The following is a 21141-nucleotide window of genomic DNA, read 5'->3' as shown; positions in this document are numbered from 1 at the left end:
TTCAAAAAATAAGCTGACGATGCTGGAAGTATATAGAGAATAATATGAGGCATAGTTTGGTGGCGATGCTGATGCTGATGCTGGTGCTGAAGCTGGAGCTGGAGCTGGAGGAGTCGATGGAGGCACTGGGTAGTTCCAATCGAAAAAGGTAAAAGTTCTGTTCACTTGGCTATGATTTACGAAGGCGTTAGTTCGATAAGGAATTTCCGGTTCGTTTATTATTCCTTCGAGAAAATTCTTTCCTTACAGATGCAAAGCCTCGACTTTTTGTCATTGTTCTCTTTTTTATATTTATTTTTTTTTATGCTTATTATTATTATTTCAAGCGATAACTTTAAGAGTGTACAGGAAAACAAGTTTGTTTTTTATCGTCATTTTAAAACGTAATAATTCATTCATTATTAAATATAAAAAATATTAAAAGTACTTTTTAAAAGTGTAAGAAGTTTATTTAAATCGTTGAATTTCGTCGTTGATTTAAATAACAAAAGCAAAATAAAATTATAAAAAATTAAACTTTAAAAGTTTTCAAGTGTATAAGAAAGAAGAAAGCTAATGCTATTACTTTTTCAATATTCACATTCAGCACTTTTTGTCCGTACTAGCAAACTTTAAGAAAATAATTTAGACAAAGAGCTAATAATTAACTTATAAATAATATTTATCGATTGTCTGATTGATAAAATTAATAACTAGTTTGGTTACCGGCTCTAACGGTGACATCCCTGCTGACAACGGCACCAACACTATTAATTGCTGAGCATTTATAAATCGCCCAATGAACATCCTGACGAAATGCTTCAGCCTCAAAAGCAGGGAAGTAAATGGTTCCATTACTAAATACCATTCTAATCCCAGGTATGCTGGCGACATTGCCGCCGTCTGCTGCCAGCCATTCAACTGTTGGTTCTGGGTTTCCCCGGACAGTACAATCGACACGACCGCCACTTACATTCGTAAATTCAACTCTCGACTGCGGTTCTACTGTGAAATTTGGGCCCTGCATCTCGTAGGAAGCGTTTCCACCTGAAAATAAATTTTTTAATAATTAACATTTTTATTTAATTAAAATTCGCATAACAAAGAATGTGAGATAAAAAATTATATCGATTATATTGCACGCCTCGAAAGCGAAGCGGAGAGGTTGTGCTTTATAACCAACCTGTCAAGGTCACACGATTTCCACTCATTAAAGTGCATATATTTTTTTTTCTATTACTCTTACACATTATGAAAAACACATCAATATAAAGCTGAAACACTAATAAATAATCCTGATACTTTTTTTAATTTGTCTAATATGTATTAATATAAAAAAAAGTTTATTAAAAAAAATTTATCGTGGACGTGCATTAGTCTGTGGTTAAAAAAAACGGCGTGGTACGGATATCTCGAGAACGACTTGACGAAACTACTTAATTTTTTTTTCAAAATTTTCAGAAATAAGCAAAGAAGGTTCCTTTCGAAAATCACTACTGTAGGCCTTCTCGTTTTTTTAAAAATAAATCATTACGGTTAAAACCGGCAATCTTACATGTAAACAAACACACACTGCCGCCATTTTTCATTAGAAATATTCTCCTTATTTATTTTTTTTTTTACTTTTATTACCGTATATTTACCATGGAAATTTCTATGGGAAAAGAGCGGGATATTCAATTTTATTCGAAATTTAACTTTTAAAAAAAAACATAACATGAGCGTTCGAGGCGTGCACTTTTGGATTTTCAAAATTTTTTTATAATTTATATAAATTTTTAATTGTTATAGACTTTCTGTCGGGTTGATACAATATAGCAATAAGTGACATGTATTAAGTTTTTTATAAATAAAAATAACCCAAATATGATCAGATGGCATACAAGTAAATTATGTTTGGTTTGAATTATAAGATAATAAATTTAAGTTTAAAGTATCGATTGTTAAAATATAATAATAGATATTGTATCAGCTGTCCAAAGGTTTAGACATTAATGCACTTGAGAGCAAGAAAGTGCCTGATGTGGAGCTTTAAAAAATTTCATTGTTTTTCTCCAGAGAGAAAAGATAAAGGAAAAAATGAACAAGACGGAAAGACTGAATTGAGTAGGGTTAGTGCGCTTTGAATGATATAGTGTGGATGTGGCGAGTGCGTTCTTTACTTTTAAAACTACTCGAAAGTAAGTACATATCATATATATACATATATATAGATGTATATACTCATCGAGTAGGGATGAGAAAACCCTCTTCTCATTCATTGTTTAGATATTCTGATGAGCTAGCTCACCAAGTAGTTACTTTTCAACAACCCATTTAAAACTACTGTAGAAAAGACAATTCAACAATTATTGTAATAACTCAAGAGTAAACTTTAGCATAAAATAAATGATTACTTTTTGTTATAACAATAGATTTATTCAAAAGTGCTTTTTAGTAATTGAAATGTTTTCATTCCTTGTTTACTGGAGATTTCATGTTATAAAATTCAATAAAAATGTTTGTTAAGTTTTATTATAAAATATTAAGTAAGTAAACAAATAAAAATATTATATTTAGTATAATAAAGTGGCGGAGCCGAGATTTCCAGGTAGTTGTATAACATGCTACAGAGGGTGGTATAATAAACTCGATGCTGGAGATAACGATGAGCCTGACATCGTTCAAGATGTTATCGATTCAGTACAGTAATTTCGGTCGCTATATAACACCGTGTAAACATTTATTTTTACAATAATATTTAACCGTGTGGTTTAGTACTGAAATATATAATTTTATATCTAGCTAAAAATATATGTTACAGTTTTATTAAAAATAATATCGTGTAAAATACGATTTTAATAAAAAATATACCAAGACGCAGTACCGGAAAAAAATTTAATCAAAGAACAAGCTCATCATACAAGTTAAGTAATAAATTCTGTTTAGCTGATGTTTACTCAACGTAACTTTTTCTATGTTTTTTTTTTATGCATACGTGACATGTTTGCGACTAGAAACTAGATCCGAGTATTAATACATTATGGATTGCGATAAAAATTTTTTACTCATGACTATAAAATTTTTTCACTAATTAATTATTAATACTAACAATGGTCTTTCTGATTTACCTTCAATATTAATACACGGAAAAAAATTAATCGTGAATGCAACATGATGCAGTCTTGGTAAATAAACATGACAAATCATGTTGCATTCACATGATTTTCTCATGTTACCGCAGCATGATTATCATGTAGCCGAAACATGACAAATCATGTGAATGAAACATGATTTTCTCATGTTACCGCAGCATGATTATCATGTAGCCGAAACATGACAAATCATGTGAATGAAACATGATTTTCTCATGTTACCGCAGCATGATTATCATGTAGCCGAAACATGACAAATCATGTGAATGAAACATGATTTTCTCATGTTACCGCAGCATGATTATCATGTAGCCGAAACATGACAAATCATGTGAATGCAACATGATTTTTCTCATGTTACCGCAGCATGATTATCATGTAGCCGAAACATGACAAATCATGTGAATGCAACATGATTTTTCTCATGTTACCGCAGCATGATTATCATGTAGCCGAAACATGACAAATCATGTGAATGCAACATGATTTTCTCATGTTATTGCAACATGACTATCATGTAACCGAAACATGACAAATAATGTGAATGCAACATGATTTCATCATGTTTATTTACCAAGACTGCATCATGTTGCATTCACGATTAATTTTTTTCCGTGTAGAATAATTTTTATTAAGTTAAAATTAAAAATTTTAATTAGCCCAATTAGTCGTAATTAAATAAAATAGTACGAAAATTTATTGATAGCGATGACCTGCTTTGTCTTCGCTTTCTCCAGTAATTTTAACTCTATCTTTCAAAACTATTAAATTAAGGAGATGATTATCAGATAAATAGTACAACTGTTATTAAACATAATATCATAAATGGCAAAGCAAACAATGATAACAATAAGTTAAGAGTAACTGCGGGATGATTAAATCCATGATAAAAGAGTTTAGAGTGTCATTATGTTCTGAAGAGCTTAAGAACAAAAAAACTCAGATTGTATCTGTGTACAATGTAATAATAGTAATAATAATAATAATAATAAAGTAAATAAAAAATAATAGACCATCGTTGACCGTATAGTTGTATTGAACGAAAGAAACAACTTGAAAGTCTGGTGCTGTTCATCCGGTGGTTTACAATTACCGTCTTGCATTCAGTCACTGAACGAGAAGCACACCGAGCACGCCTAACAGACGACGCCGGAATTCTGCGGCTGCCATCCAACAATGCAAACCAACTTTCTCGTTTCATAGTATTGTTTCCATTGTTCCCCTCATTCTTTTTTCTCGATCATCCCGCTGGTTGTCGGATTCCAGCCTGCTGCTATCCAAGCCCCAGCTCACCCCTACGCTCGTCTTGATATGCTACTCTACTGGCGAACCGAGTGCAAAAATTACTGATTTCAATGCTTGTATATATCTCTGATTAATTTTATCCACCGTCTGCATAAAAATATAAATTTCGATATTACATTTTTTTTTTTTTTAATTTTTTTTATATTTAATGTCATTATCTGTTATTCAGTCAGTTAAATGTCCTCGATTCTACTCACCATTTATAAATTAAGATATTACAGATTCAAAATCCACAAATGGATCAGGTCAATTTAATCTTTATCTGTAAATTTTTAACAAATCCTTAAAATCGTTGAATTAAATATTTTAGTCGTGGAAAAAATATCACGTCATTTTTCAATTGAATTTCTTCACCTGACTTTAGTAATTTTTTTATCTTTAGAAAAGGACAACCAATGAAAAATTATAAAACTTTTATAAAAATAAATGCACCGATCGACTTACGGCAGCCCCACAACTTCCCGCTGACAATCGATTCAGTCTGAAGGGTCCGATAAATTTTTATAACTAAAAACTAAACTTTCTGACGTTTGAAAACAATTACAAGTTAATGCACAAGCAAGAATTTTATATTGTCAATAAAATAATTTATCAAAATTTCTAATGGAGAATAACTGCCGCTCCATAAAAAACGAACTGTGGTTTATTATATTACGATTTAAGTTTATTATTTAACAAATACTTTTTCTTATCACTGTATATAATAATAAGAAAAAAAAAAAAAGTAATATCACATTAACCCTTAAATTGTAATGTCAGTTTGCCAGACTGCTATCAGAACTTTTTTGTTACAACTTTTTTCTATCCGATGCTTGAAACTTTAGCAAACTTTCGAATCATTTGGTATCGGAATAAAAAGTAAAAGACTGAATAAAACTTGACTTTTCAAAAAATAAATTGTTTTTCTTTCCATTTATCAAGTAAACAATGAAATTCCTCTATTTTGTTTTTTTCCAATTATAATTGAGATTAACTTTTACAATTAAAATTATAATTTTAATAGACGATTGAAAATTATGAAGAAAAAAAATGATTAGAATATCAAAAAATCAGTAAAATACCTGACATTCCAACGTCCAAATTATTAACATAAATCAGAGGAAATCCGTGTAAGATAAATTGTTTATGTAATATCTAATTGAGGAATAAAATAAGAAAATTCTGGCGATTTCTGGCGTTTTTAAATTTAAAAACTAAATGAAAAACTTAAGCAAGAATTGTATAAGTAAAATTTTATCGTGATTATTCTGAGTAAAGTGAGCAATCGCAGTAAAATTTTCCATTGAAATATTAAAAAGAAAAATGGAAAAGTATATTCAGCAATATAGGCAGGAACCAGAGAGTAAGAGAAGCAGTTGGGGTACCACCTCAACGGATTGAGGTCGATCTTTATGTATGCTTTCCAACATCAGGGGAGAATCCATTAGGGTGCTCGTCGCTGGTAGTTTAAACTCTTGAAAGAATATCCATATATGCATGTGAAGACCAATAACAGAGTATGAAACGTACTGCCGCTGTCATAAATTGATACTCTATACTCTATACGATCTGCTAAATGCGCACGTTACGTTGTTTCCCTATCAAGTATCTTCAATGCGTCCTGGGTATTGATTAGCCAAATTCGATACCTCAATGTCATCTATCCATCTATTAAGATTTTTTTAAATATTTTAATCCAATTATGATAATCATTACTGTCTCGGATGGTAAAATTTAAAAATTTTTCAGGTCTAAGAAATATTACTATTCAGGCAACTATTACTATTACTATCGGCGCAATAATAAATATTGCTATACACTGTAAAAAGAGCGGTGTTAAAAATGGACTCATTTTAACTCCGCCTGGTGTTAAAATAAAATTACACCGGTGTAGGAGGAGTAATTCACCGGTGTTAAAGCGGGGTAACCGGTGTAAAAGCGGAGTAAAATCCGTGTAAAAGCGGGGTAACCGGTGTAAAAACGGAGTAATATCGGTGTGAAAGCGGAGTAATACCGGTGTAAAAGCTGGGTAAACTGCGTCCGCTTGGAGTATTAACTTTAAAGATTATAAAACACAAAAAATGTCAGTTCTTTATGAAAATTAATAAAAAATATCATTTATTAACAAGTGCAGTGATCGAGTAAGTAAAAATATTCACAAAGTAAAATCTTTTAACATCAGTAAAGAATATCTACACCAGCGGCGGCGTTATTTTAACACCGGTCTAGAATATTTACACCGGCAGTGGTGTTATTTTAACACCGGAGAATTTTTTTTAACACCGGTACAGAATATTTACACCGGCAGCGGCGTTATTTTAACACCGGTCTAGGATATTTACACCGGCAGTGGTGTTATTTTAACACCGGAGAATTTTTTTTAACACCGGTACAGAATATTTACACCGGCAGCGGCGTTATTTTCACACCGCTTTCGGGGGTAAATTTAACACCGATAATTTTAACACCTACACCGCTTGGACTTACCCCGGTGATTTTTTACAGTGTACGAGAAAAAATGATAATCATTCCCTATTGCAAGATGGTAGTAGTTATCATTTTTTTCCAGCGTGTAGTATATAGATTTAAAATAAAAACTAAATTAATAAGTCGTACCAATGTATAGAATTTAAGTTTAACCTTTCTCTACAGAATACATACGCCTATACAACTACTATATAGCTCGTTAACTTAGTTGGTTTCCTCATACTCGTTTGAAAACAGTGGTTGCCCCCGAACTTTACCCTCGAGAGTCTCCATCTGGATCGATCCGACATCGGAACTCCTTCAAGTACTGTATTCTCGTGATGTCTAACCTGTGAGCAAAGGGTAACTCACCTCTTCGACATAAATACTTGTTAAAGTAAACTTGTTAAGAGTCTTTTCAATGTATTTATATTAATATTAATACTCAACTTTTTACCCAAGTCAAATAATGTGAATTTATTTTTTTTTCTTTGATCAATCGGTTACTTTTATTGATAAACATAATTTTGAGTTAATTAAAAAACTTATTAATCTCAACAATTTATTGCAACGATAAAGATTTTCAAAACTTTAAAGTAAAGAGATCATGAGTTAATGAATGGATTTTTAATTTAAATAATTAAGTACTTTGGGGTCGGAACATTTATAGAAATACAATCTTTCTTATATCAATCAAAGCATACCCAGTTTCACCTAATTCAATTACAATATACTTTTTTGGATATAAAAATTCTTACACGAATATTTACAATCAATCGATATTAATTTAACAAAACGGATCCATAACATAAATTGAAATAGTTAAAGTTCACTGGCATAATTTTATATCCCTTTTATAATATATTTTTATGCTCGTAACTCGAATCATCAGAAAATAATGAAAAAAATGAACACTCTTTATGATATTAATACTTGCAAAAAAAAAAGATGTAATAAAACTGGAAATTCTTTACTGCAATAAAGTAACTCGATATTAAAAAAAATTTAACAAAAAAGTATTTCATTTTATATAGAATTTGACTCTACAGTAATAAAAAAAAAAAGAAGATATATATATTTATAAATGAAATAGAATTAAATTAAAAAATGGTGACAATTATTTCTGAGCAAATAAACAAAAATTTATTACTGTTATATATTTTGGTTGGTAGTAATGTTTATATTATCTAAAGTTACTGGTGGTATTAAATCAATTGTATACAACCTATATTGAAGAGTAATAAATAAACGATATATATTTAACGGTTGATAGTTATTCAAAGTATGATTAAACGCAAATTATATATAAATACGGTTGGGTGGAGATCTAATGTCCCTTGTCACGGGGAAACTGCCGTGCGGTTTCAAACTACAGAAAATAGAGCCAGTGTATTTTGAATGGGAGTGAATGTACAAGAGACCTTGGACATATATACCAGTACAAAGACCGAAATGCAAATATCTGTACGTATTCTGTGTACTTAGGAAGGCTCTTGGTAGAACCTAACAGAGACCAGAGAAACTCATGCATAGAGATTGTACACGAAACGTGTAAAGTTGACCCTTGTTCATTCACCAACACTGATACAAATTTAAACTCACACACTATCGATTTTATTTAGATTCGATACTTGAACAAAACTTTTATTAAGCAAATAATTCTTTTTTAATCTATTTCATTTATGTATTCTCTTATTTTTATTTTTCAGTTAATGTATTTATGCATAATAAAAAAATTACATCAAATAAAAGATGTGAATTTTTTTAAATTTTATTTAGAGTAAACGTTTAATGATCAAAACCAGCTGCAAACTTTTACTACTTGCCAGAATATCTCTTCACATCATGGATTCAAAAATATTTAATGCTTTATAGCTTATAAACTTATATGTACTGACATCAAAAATATCGTAAATGAAACAGAGATTTATGTTATTTTATACAAAATCAATAAAAAAAATAACGATCATAAGTTTTGAAATCTTTTTGAAAAAAAAATTTAAGTTTCATAAATTTAAATAATTAAAAAATTATATCTTAGGTCTAAAAAAATGCGAGATTCAGGATTTGTCTAATGAAATTATTTTTTCTCGAGTAATAATGATAAAAAAAATTACCCTTTTAAATTTATAAGAATTGAATGGGAATATTATTGAAAATTCTTTAAAACTTTAAGCCTATTAAAAGAGAAATAAAAGAAAAAAAAATACTGCTGAGTATTTGATATTTTATCGAGGTATATTAAATTAAATTGAATTGGTGTGCTATTGGAAACTAATTATGATAAAAAAAATATTCAAGTTTTATATTAAAGCTAATTTGTTTATGTATAATCAGATGAAAAAGTCTTTTCATTTTTTAATTTTTTTTTAAAAAACCCCAAGTGTTACCTAGTGTGTTTGTGCATCGGACACATCTTTTATGCGGGTGTATCTCATTTACGGATCTCTAACGAGAGTTTAAAGTTAGATAAATGGTGTGATACAGCATAAAAGGGTATTAACAATTGTATATATATTTATACATATGGTTGTATGTATGGTTTGGTCAGTGTTGATATTTTAACGTATGTCATGAACACTTGCGCCAGTCGAGGACAGGTAAGCCAGAGTTATTTCCGGTGAAATCATTGTTATTCCAATGACGTAATTATTTTAACACACGTCATTCATCTATCACAATGATAATTTTTAAATAGTAACTCCACTAAAATTTTTATACCACTAACTTTTTATCAGTATAATAAATATTCACAATAATTAATTAATTAAAAATAAAAATGTAAATTTCAATTGTAGGGGAGACCGGGGCAAGACGGCCCACCTGGGGCAAGAAGGCCCACCTCAAAAATTAACCAAAATTTTTTTTTTCTTGTTTTCTTTTGATTATCACAAATTTATATTATTTACTCATTTTTAGCCCGATACGTGAAACTTGGGGCAAAATGAACCACTCAAAAATTCTAAAAGAAAATGTATTTCATAGTATTATAACCTAGTCATGATTAATTTAATAGAAATATCATTTTTTGGTTAATTATATGGATTTGGATTAAAATAGAGCATTTGAAAAAGTTAAAAAAACCAATAATCAATTTTCTACAGAAGTGAAAAAATGACTCGTATTATATCAAAAAAGGTTATTTCGAGTAATATTAAAGTAAATACAGTTGTTAAAGAGAAAAATATAAACATTTGTTACGCGGGAAATTTTTTTACAATATTAAAAAAAAAAAAATTTTTTTTCATTTTTTTTCGGAGGGGGCCGTCTTGCCCCAAAAAAAAAAAAATTTTTTTTCAGGAGCTTCACCAAAATTTTGGTGAATTGAGTTCAAGTGGGACAAGAGTAAATCGACTTGATGGTTAAAAGCCACAAATAATAATAACCGGCTTAGGTGGGCCGTCTTGCCCCGGTCTCCCCTACTGATGTAAAAAAAAAATTTATAGTGAAAGAATTCTTAATTAATTAATTTTTTTTCTGAATAAATAATTAGTGCATGAGCAAGTTATTACTGGTATGATCGCTTTGAAACTAAAGCTCAAAAGCTTTATGAGTCCCTTTTACTTCTCAACTCTCTTTTTCTCTCCTTCTCTCACCTGATTGGAGATTACTGACCAATCAGAAAAGAAAATCTTGGGTATAGAAAAGGCTTATGAACTTGAATTACTCTAATTTCAAATTTAGTCAGTCAGGTAATTTATAGAGTTAAATTATTTAAATGTTTTTTGTAAATTTCTGATTAATATATTTTAAATTTCATTTAAACATAAACTTCAATGTAATATACATGAATATTTATAATTCATAACACATGAAATTGATGATAGTGATTTGTACTTGTGGTCGAGAGGAAAATGAAGAACCAAACGCGTGTATGTTTGTGGTTTCATGTTAATTACACATTGAATTGTTGATGTATGTATATATGTATATGTACATGTAGGGCTGAAAACTATGATAACGATGCTAACATTTCTCCTCCCTACTACATACTCGGTTTCATTTCCGACATAGCTACCGACAAGACAGAATAGAATCAACTGAATATTTTCCGACATAAAAATATAGAAAATATTATAATATGACATTTTAGTCACTAACTTTTCACTTATAATTTATAATTAAATTATAAATCGCTTCTTTTATTATTTTTATTAAAAGTATTTGAATATTAAATAAATTTATATTTACACTGTTAACGATTTTTTATAATATTTGTAATTGGGATTGTATCAATTATTTAAAAGAACCCTTTGAATAATAAAACAGTCATCGATTTATCAGAACTAGAATATCAGGTGATTTCATTATTCAGTGATACGTGATTTTCAGTGAAAATTTAACATTTCGAAGAGTCAATTTATAAATAACTGAAACACTTAAAAATTTATTTTTAAAAAATGTAAATTGATGTCAACTGTATTTATTTTTTAACTCATAAAAATTTACCCAACCCCAAGTAATTTAAACAGTACTTAACCTGTTAATTAATAATTACCTGACTAAGTAAAAAAAAAAAAAGGAAATAGCTATCAAAACATTTTAACGTTTTATCAGCAATATCTTGTCGTTTCTTGGCATTAATACTCTTTATTGGAGACATAACATTTATATCCATAAAGTTTACGTGTTAAAGCGGTTAGTATACGTGACCCAAGTGTTGGGAGAGTGAGAAGCAAAGAAATGAAAAAACAAAAAGCTCTAGAATTGAAGAAACGAATGAAGGTTCCATTCCCGGCATACCAATTACCGAAACAGGGACGAGTAATTGTTTGCTCGTGCCTTACACCAGTAAAAAGACAGAGACAGTTAAATAAGTACAGAGCAGGTGTATATATACAGGTCTGTGTGCAAGAGAAAGAAAGAGAAAGAGACGGAAATAAAAGCAACCGACTAGTCAGGTTGTGCTCCGGTTAGGTCGCAGAGAGTAGAAACGGCAGAGACGTAGAGACGGTAGAGACGACGAATACCCAAGAGTGGTGTAGTGGCAACGAGGGTGGTTAGAACGCGGCGCCAACCGAGTGGTACGGTTGATTGTAAAGTGGGAAAGACTGCTAAGGTGCCAGCAGATGTTTGACAAAGAAAGACTCAGTATTCTCTGTTCCCTTGGACTAATGAGACCGCGCGGTTACATCAGAGACAGAGGCCGGGGACAAATTGAAACGTACGACGTCGACGACGATGCTGAGGACGAGGACGACTACCAACCCAGAGGGAATGAGTAGTAGCTGTAGGAGCTAGGAACACAACACGACTAGAAGGGAGAGATCAAGCAACCTCTACTACTACTCTTGATGCGTGACTCTGCCACGTACACCACCTACACCACCTACACCACATTCTCCCATCTCATACTCTCATACTCTCATACTCTCATACTATACTGACATATAATTCCACTTCTATTCTCTACCTCAAGCTTCTAACCAATTCTCCGCACATGCTTCACTATTTCATCCATCTGCTCCTCAGACATATATCTATATCTGTGCATTTTCATTACTGATCAACTCAATTTTCAATTAGTTATCAATAATTAAACTTTGATTATAATATTAATTTATCAGTTCCTTTGTGATCCGTTTTCAAAACTTTAATTCTATTTTACATTTTTGTTAAAAATAATTTTATTATACACAGTACTGGTATTTATTTAATTATAAAAAAAAATATATTTTTTGTTGAAAGCTAATGAGAGAGTTGGATAAATTTTTTACAACTGGAATAAAATTTTTTTTTTTTTTTTTTTTTTTTTTCTGCTTATAACGTTCTAACAGACAGGTCACTAATTTTTTACCAGAGAAAATTAGGATGGATTACGATGTTTCTGTTAATAAACAGTAAAACAAAAAATTAATTTTTTATGACAAACGAATTTTATATTTAATATTTATTAATTTACTTTGTAATGGATGCCTGTAATGATTTTCCTGGTTTTAACGCGCTGTCACGAATACTGTTCTGAATATTACTAGCATTAAATTCAAATTTATTCACTGATCTAAATATTTATATTTTTAAATGTGATCATGGCATAAAAATTTATTTTACAAGATGTCTGACCAATCGCACATCTGTACTACTTAAAAAATATATAAATCAAACGGGAAATAATTTAGTTTTAAAAAACTTAAAAATAGCAACGTCATTAAGTACGTGTTTGTAAAATTTGATGTAAAAAAAAAAAAGCTTGCAGACACCCCCTGGTTGGCTATTGGGGATTCTACGTAATGTATATTTAGTGAAGAGTAAAGAAAAGCCAGTATACGACCGGGACGAGTAATACTGGCGGCAAAAGACAAGATACCACCGCGATATGGCGGCATAAAAGAAAGTAAGGAAGGAAGAAAAGTATAACAGAGCAAAATAGCAAAGCTGAAATGGGAATATAGAATATACATACATAGAATAAAAGTCTTGAGCATGCAAAATGCTGCGTCGACGTTATCGCACCCGGTTCTGAGATAAAGAAGCTGACGTAGAGGAGACCAAGTCTTGCTATTTTTCAACTATACTTTTGCTGAGTTTTACTTGGCACCGTCTCTCGTGGCATACAGGAGTCTTACGTCTTTTTTTTTCCCTCTCTCTCTTGTATATGTAGCATACTCTTGAAGGCATCCTGGCATTTCTTATTGTACACGTTTTCCACATTGTTCCCGCAATGCGCGCACCGACGGGGAACGACGTCTTAACGAAGATTTAGACGTTCCAACCTCTTACATTATGTTGCGTGACCAGAATTTATTTGTCTCTAGGCGTCGTATTTTCTCACAATAGGGAATTCCACCCCACCTTTCTCAACCCACTGACGTAAAACATATAAACAAACATTTTACCTTCACACATGTGTTGTATCCCTACCAGTTATTCATCAATATATATATATATATGACATAATATACACTTTAGAATATACAATAACGTAATAGGAGATGTGTTGATACATGAGTCAAACCAGAATTCCAACTCTAATTCCAAATAGAATTCCAACTAGCGAGCTAACTTTGGTATTTGCCAAAAGCTATTCATTGATCAAATTCTTTAAACAAAATATCTTCTATCATGTCTATATGTTAAAACTGTCAAATTTTTAAATATAAATCTGGAACGTTCTGTATGTTTTTGGAATATCGTACATTTATTATTTAAAACAAGTTGCCAAATAATATTCCATCACAATATATATATATAATAGCAGGAATAGTAGTAGTAGCAGCACTAGTGGGATATATATAGAGCTTAATGATGAAAAGCCATCCATAATCATACATCATGTGGCTTTAGTGGGTACAAGCCGAGGCTGTCGGTCTTCACTCCAGATTACTTGCAAGTTCCATTACTTGGTATATGCTCGTTGGAAAAAGTAACATGAGGAGAGTATTGAGGAAATAAAATTTAAAAAAAGTAAATAAAAGAGGAGCTGAGTTGAGTAAAGTGGAAAAGAAAGAAAATGAGAGGAGAGAAGAGGAAATAAAATAGACAAGTTACCACAGCAAAATGCCAAGACAGCAATGACTAAGACGGAAGTTAAAGTTTTTATAAATTTACTAAAAGTACTCTAACGATAATTGATCGGTACTGACCATCAGCAAAACGGAACCACCAATTGAGTAAATAAAATTCCAGAGCATTGGAATTTGGTGGTTTTGTGGTGATTAACGTAAAGAATGTCATTTGAGGGTAAACAAAAATAGTAAAAGGAGAGTAAGAAAAATAAAAGGGTGGACAAAAAATGTCTTTGTCGAAATTTTCATCTAGTCGTAGCAATATGCTCTTTTTCTTTTTATATACCCTCAAGCTTCCTTATACATTTTTTTCTCATTTCACAATACACACAAGGAAGAAAGGAAGAAAGAAATAAAAAAATTTAACAAAAAAAGTACTGGCGTTAATGTAAGAAAAGCAAAAGAATACGGAAAAAAAAAGTAACTGAGTGTTGTGGTTGTATCGTTATAACTATACAGTAGTTATACACCGGTAGTGTATATGGCTGCTGAGTTCGTTCATTTCATGTATATATATAAGTATGATAAAAAAAAGGATAGTGATAGAAGAAAAACGAACGTGGAAACGAGCAGCAGCAGCAGCAGCAGTAGCAGTAGCACGAGTATTTTTGTAGTGTGCTGTGTAGTTAGTATATACTTATATATATATATATATAGAGAGATATAAGATACCATAAAGAGAACGGCGAGGGTGAGAGTTGCTTGGAAGGGTAGAGAAGAAGCTATAGAGTTTAGTATTGTTCTGCGACGGCAGTGACCCGAGAAGCTCGCGAGGTTTTCTAAGCTTCCGACGTTTTTTTACGCCGCCTTTTACACTCCCCTGGAAACCATCGCCACCACTACAGTCATGACTCCGAGTATATATATATATATTTTTTATTTGTACACACAGACTCACATTATTTTAACAAACAATAAATGCTGCCAGTGACAGGAACCCACATTTTTCTTCGATAAAGAACTCTACATCAGTTTATTGGCCACTTGACATTTTCTGACTTTAACAGCGAATCCAATTTAATCAATTTACGTTTTTATTATTTTATTTATATATTCACTTATTTTTATTTAATATTAAAGATAGGATGATGACAGTGACGTTGCATTATAAGCATGCGATATAGATCAAAGTTAGAGTGAAGATGCTGGTGCCTTTGAGCTAACTTCAATTTACGTTTAACGGAAATGCGAAATGCCATACACACCAAACAGGAAATACAATCTCGAAACCATTGCGAGTAGACGGGGAACACAGTCGAGAATACGGAAATACGATGATGATTGCTGAGTGTTGAATTGCCGTATTACATTATTGGGAAATAACCGTTTTTTTTTTTTTTAATTTAATTTAATTTTTATCTTCGTTTCAAGTCGACCATATTTTTGAAAACTAATACTCCCTTTAATTGGTAACTTTTTAATTATTACGTTATAAAATAATTATTTTAATTTTAAAATTGTTTTGTTCAAAATAATTTCGTCGATTTATTTATATACCAGAGTCAGAATTATCATTTATCATTCAAAATTATTATGGTTCTTTAGGTGTATTTATAAATTTATATTTTTAGAAATAATAATAATAAAATTATATAACGGAAGCTGAAATATTATATATTCACAGATATTATGGAGAAAAACAAAACGAATGCTGTTGAAGACAAATTTTACAAATGTAAAGTTATTTGTGAGTACTATTAAGTATATATAAAATTCAAGAGACTCTAAAATGATAAAATGCCGTAAGCTATACGACATCCTAAAAAAACAATATGTATGTATGCCCAACGACAATGTTTCTTGTCTTCTTTAATATTATTGAGCTGTTAGTTTCAAGATAAATGATCCAAGATAAAAAAAAAGTCTACCCATAAATCATACTAATTTTTGTAAAACTTTAAAAATCTTTTCTGACGAATATTTATTGTTATTTTTGTTTTTTTTTTTCGACTTCTTGTATTAAGTTTACTAATGAATTAAAGATTTTCATACAATTATGTTTTAGTGAATTAAAAGTTTTAGGTTTTCATAAATAACAAATTTCGTTAAAAAGTTATACAAGTCGATGAAATTTTAGCCTAATCCGTTGTATTCAATTAAAATCAATGTGGAAATTTTTTACAAAGTTTTTCAATTATCGCAAATGGAAATTAATTATTCATAAACATTAATGTTAAGTATCTTGAGAAGATTTCACATTACTTAAATTTTTTTTTCTCGTCTTTTGTATTTTAAGACTTCTATTGTTATTTTTATGCTTGGACATTATTAAACTCCGGACCGATTATTATTTAATTATTTAGTATATATCCGCATGGATAACAGGAAAATCATTAAAGAAAGAGAAATAAAGGATAAGGAAAAAAAAATTTATTTAATAAAAAAAAGACTCTTGAATAAACGAATGGGCGGTTTCGCGGTACAGGCAGAGTTAACGTTCTCTTGATTTTCCCAGAACAGGTAATAGCATTGAGCTGAGTAGAAGAGCTTTACCGGTAAAGCATACGGGAAAATAGGAGTTAATGGAAGTGGTGAAAAGAAATGAAAAAAATAGTAAAAAATAAAATAACGCGAAAAGTAAAAGAGAGAAAGAGAAAACCGAGACGTTGAAAAGAAGCAAGATTAATGGGAAAACGTGGCTCGTATTTTTAAGATCAAGCAAAAAGTTTTTATTTCATTTGAAAGTAAAAAAAAATAAATAAATAAAATAAAAAAATAATTTTTAAAACTTGCGTCCAAATCTCTTGCATCAACTCATTGATCCAGACTTGTTTTTCATTTATACAACAATAAATACAAACAAAGAGTGCTTGTTAATAATGGAAAAAAAAAATAATCGTATAATTCACCTATTCATTTACCTAATCGACAATATTTGTTTTTATAAACTTGAGTTTATATTCCACTATATTTTTTTTTATCCCATAACATTTATTTGCAAATAAATATACATGTATATCTGCGAATGTAGATTACATATCGACATATTCCTCTCTCTATAGTACGAAAATCAACAGGCAGTTGTATGAACGACCCTCACTCTCTCTCTCTTTGGCCACCCTCTACCGTTCTCTCTAGTCTTCTTTTAACCATCGACAAAGAGAGACGAAGCAAAACGAATAATAATCGCTTACAATCCCCTCTATATCCCAATTAACATTTCCTTTTATACAACCGTTTTATAAATGCTATTGAAAGTAAATTCGGTCTATTAAAAACAAATCTTTCTTCCTACCCTTTCATCATCATTATTATTATTATTATTTATTATGATCCTTAAAGTCTAAATAGGGGAGGGTGGGGCAGAGCGGTCCCCTAAGCCAATTATTATTTTTTGTGGCTTTCAACCATAAGATCACTTTACTTTTGTCCTATTTCGAATAAATTTATGGACATTTTACCAAAATTCTGAAAAATTTTTTTTTTTTGTGGGCTCCCCTTCAAAAAGTGATAAAAAAAAATTTTTTTTTCGTTTTTTTTTTTTTTAAATTGTTTTCATCATTAAGAATGTATTTCTTTCTCTTGACAAATATTTTTGGTTTTATATTACTCGAAAAAAATTTTTTAAAGCGTAAAAAATCGTTCACTCTCGATTACCTTAATTACTAATTGTTATTTAATAAAAAAAAAATCAATTCTATAATTTTACTTTATTTCAAAAATTTATCAACTAAAAAAAAAAATTTAATTTTTATAAATTTTTAGTGACCAAATTTGCCTCTTACATAGAGAAACGGCCGAAAAATATGAAAAAATAATTTTTTCGGAAGTTTCGGCTGGTCCATTTTGCCCCAGGTGTTATGCGTAGGGCTAGAAATGTGGAATTATAATAATTTTTTTTTAATTTGACGATAAAAATATGAAAAAATCACTTTTTCAAAATTTTGGGCTTGTCCATTTTGCCCCAAATGTCATGCGTAGGGGTAAAAATGCGCAAACATATCGGATTTATAGTAATTAGTCGAAAAAAAAAAAAATTTTTTTTTTGGTCAAAATTTCAGGGGGCCGCTCTGCCCCACTCTCCCCTATATTGCACAGGCAAAAAGAGAATGAAGAAAATAACAAATAAAAAAAAAAAAAAACTAATATGGGAATAAAATAGATGAGGTACTGGCAGGTGGTGATTATTAGCCACGAACACACCCGCGTCTCTCACCATCAGCCCCTATGCCTTGAATAAACACTTTGATTTATACAGCCCGGTAGTCCCGATAAGGATAGCCGGGAAACTGCTACCAGGAGTCGGACCCGGAGTTGGAGTCGGAGGAATACTGGGGAATAGGAAGGACTATATAGCTGAGGCTGTTGCCCAGAGTTGAGTGCATTGCTGTGCTGTGCTGTGCTCAGCAGTAACATATATGTACCTTCTCTTACATTAGTGATATATACCTATGTTATGTATACTCTTAACTTACATATACATGCTCTATGTACTGTTCTATTGTTTACATACATAACTGTGCTGTTATTACATAACTCTATCTTGCTCGAGGTCATCAGTGGCTAGGCATCTAGTTCATAATAAAACAATAAAAAAAAATAAATAAATAAAATGCTGGTAAAATAAGTAAATGACAGAAAAAATAAAAATATAAATATATAAAATAAGAGAATCACGACAGATGTGCTCATTGACCTGTTATCGAGAGGAAAGACAAACTGTGGAATCGGTTATCATCCGGAGGAAGATTTCCACTCAATTATAAAACGCCGTTTACCATTGCACCGTTCAATGAGTTCAATTAATCGAGAAAAATGCAGTCACGTCGTCAACACTTGTATTGCTGTTATCCGTTTATTTCTTTTTTCTTTTTTTTTTATTGAAATTTCTCTTAATTGAAATTTAAGATTACGCTAAAAGAACAGCAGTCTTTTTATTCACCAAATACTTGTTCGATATAAAAAAAATCCATTTATTTAATTATATTATTTTCTTAAGTAATTAAAAGTGCGATTTTTTACTTTTGTTATTTTGGTTGCAATAAATTCATCAACTTTAGCTTTGATTTAAAAATAATCCAATTAAAACTGTACGTCATATTCATGATATAAATTTTATTTGAGGTGTTTTTTTTTGTTTTTTTTTTTATATCGGATATGACAGTGTCAAAGCTCGAAATACGTGAATTTGCAAATATTTTCGTTAATTTACATATTAATTGAATGTAGTATTTGATGTAAAATAATTAAATTTATTCGCATTTTAACCAATTTAAATTGATGTTTATGTTACCTAATAAAACAATACCACCAAGTAGAAATATCTGTTTTTAAATCAAATATATATTGGCTATAAAAATTCAAATGACATATTTTCTATTTTAATTTATTTATATATATTTTTAAATTAAACAAAATGTCGCATTTACTTGTACAGAGAGCAAGAGAGTAAAGAGTAGAGTATCCTATTCTTGGATTCAAATTCGTAATTGGGTTTGTATTGTATGCAAACACAACAAACCTCAACTCACATAGAATAACTAGAATACAAGATCGCATTACTTTATGCAAATTTATATGAATATAAACTCTGTTGTATTGATGAGATGCCCAACATATTTTGGTATTAATTTTATTATAAAAAATAGCCAGCCAACATCTATTTAAATATTCCACGTATGCTATGTAAAAATAACTATAAAAAGTTATAACTTATACACTGTAAAAAGAGCGGTGTTAAAAATGGACTCATTTTAACTCCGACCGGTGTTAAAATAAAATTACACCGGTGTAGGAGGAGTAATTCACCGGTGTTAAAAATACCGGTGTTAAATCAGGGTAACCGGTGTAAAAACGGAGTAATATCGGTGTAAAATCAAGGTAACCGGTGTAAAAGTGGAGTAAAAGCGGGGTAAATTCCGTCCGCTTGGAGTATTAACTTTAAAGATTATAAAACACAAAAAATGTCAGTTCTCTATGAAAATTAATAAAGAATATTATTTATTAACAAGTGCAGTGATCGAGTAAGTAAAAATATTCACAAAGTAAAATATTTTAACACCGGTAAAGAATATCTACACCGGCGGCGACGTTATTTTAACACCGGTCTAGAATATTTACACCGGCAGCGGTGTTATTTTAACACCGGAGAATTTTTTTTAACACCGGTACAGAATATTTACACCGGCAGCGGTGTTATTTTAACACCGGAGAATTTTTTTTAACATTGGTCTAGAATATTTACACCGGCAGCGGTGTTATTTTAACACCGGAGAATTTTTTTTAACACCGGTACAGAATATTTACACCGGCAGCGGTGTTATTTTAACACCGGAGAATTTTTTTTAACATTGGTCTAGAATATTTACACCGGCAGCGGTGTTATTTTAACACCGGAGAATTTTTTTTAACACCGGTACAGAATATTTACACCGGCAGCGGCGTTATTTTCACACCGCTTTCGGGGGTAAATTTAACACCGATAATTTTAACACCTACACCGATTTGACTTACCCCGGTAATTTTTTACAGTGTAGTTATAATTGATTATTAAAGCTTGGAAATATTTGTAAAGTTATAATGAAAGTATATTATTTTAATGACTATCACTTTGAAACTTTAGTGTTGAGTTAAATTTATTATTATCAAAGGTCTATAACTGGGACTTTATTACAAACTAACGCGTATAGTGAAAAAAAAACTTTCTATATAAAATTTATTTGTAATTATAACTAGATGAGTTAGAAACAGGATATTAAAAAAAAATGAGTAAAGATCAACGAAATTAATATTAATTTCAGCAACTTGTTTTAGTTGGGATAATACATCCGGTT

General features: G+C 30.5%; 1 protein-coding gene across 6 annotated transcripts in view; it reads right to left on the bottom strand.

Annotated features, from left to right (window-relative positions):
* The window catches only part of LOC130666501 (cell adhesion molecule Dscam2-like), a 56865-nt gene that overhangs the window by 34795 nt on the left and 929 nt on the right, over positions 1-21141 (bottom strand). For all 6 annotated transcript variants that reach the window (XM_057467545.1, XM_057467546.1, XM_057467548.1 and 3 more), the window contains exon 2: positions 706-1026. In XM_057467545.1, coding sequence (XP_057323528.1) covers positions 706-1026 — 321 coding nt within the window. The remainder of the gene's footprint in view (positions 1-705; positions 1027-21141) is intronic.

This window comes from Microplitis mediator, chromosome 4, assembly GCF_029852145.1.
Source record: "Microplitis mediator isolate UGA2020A chromosome 4, iyMicMedi2.1, whole genome shotgun sequence".
Classification (NCBI taxonomy): Eukaryota; Metazoa; Arthropoda; class Insecta; order Hymenoptera; family Braconidae; genus Microplitis; species Microplitis mediator.
This window is presented reverse-complemented; position numbering and strand designations above follow the sequence as displayed.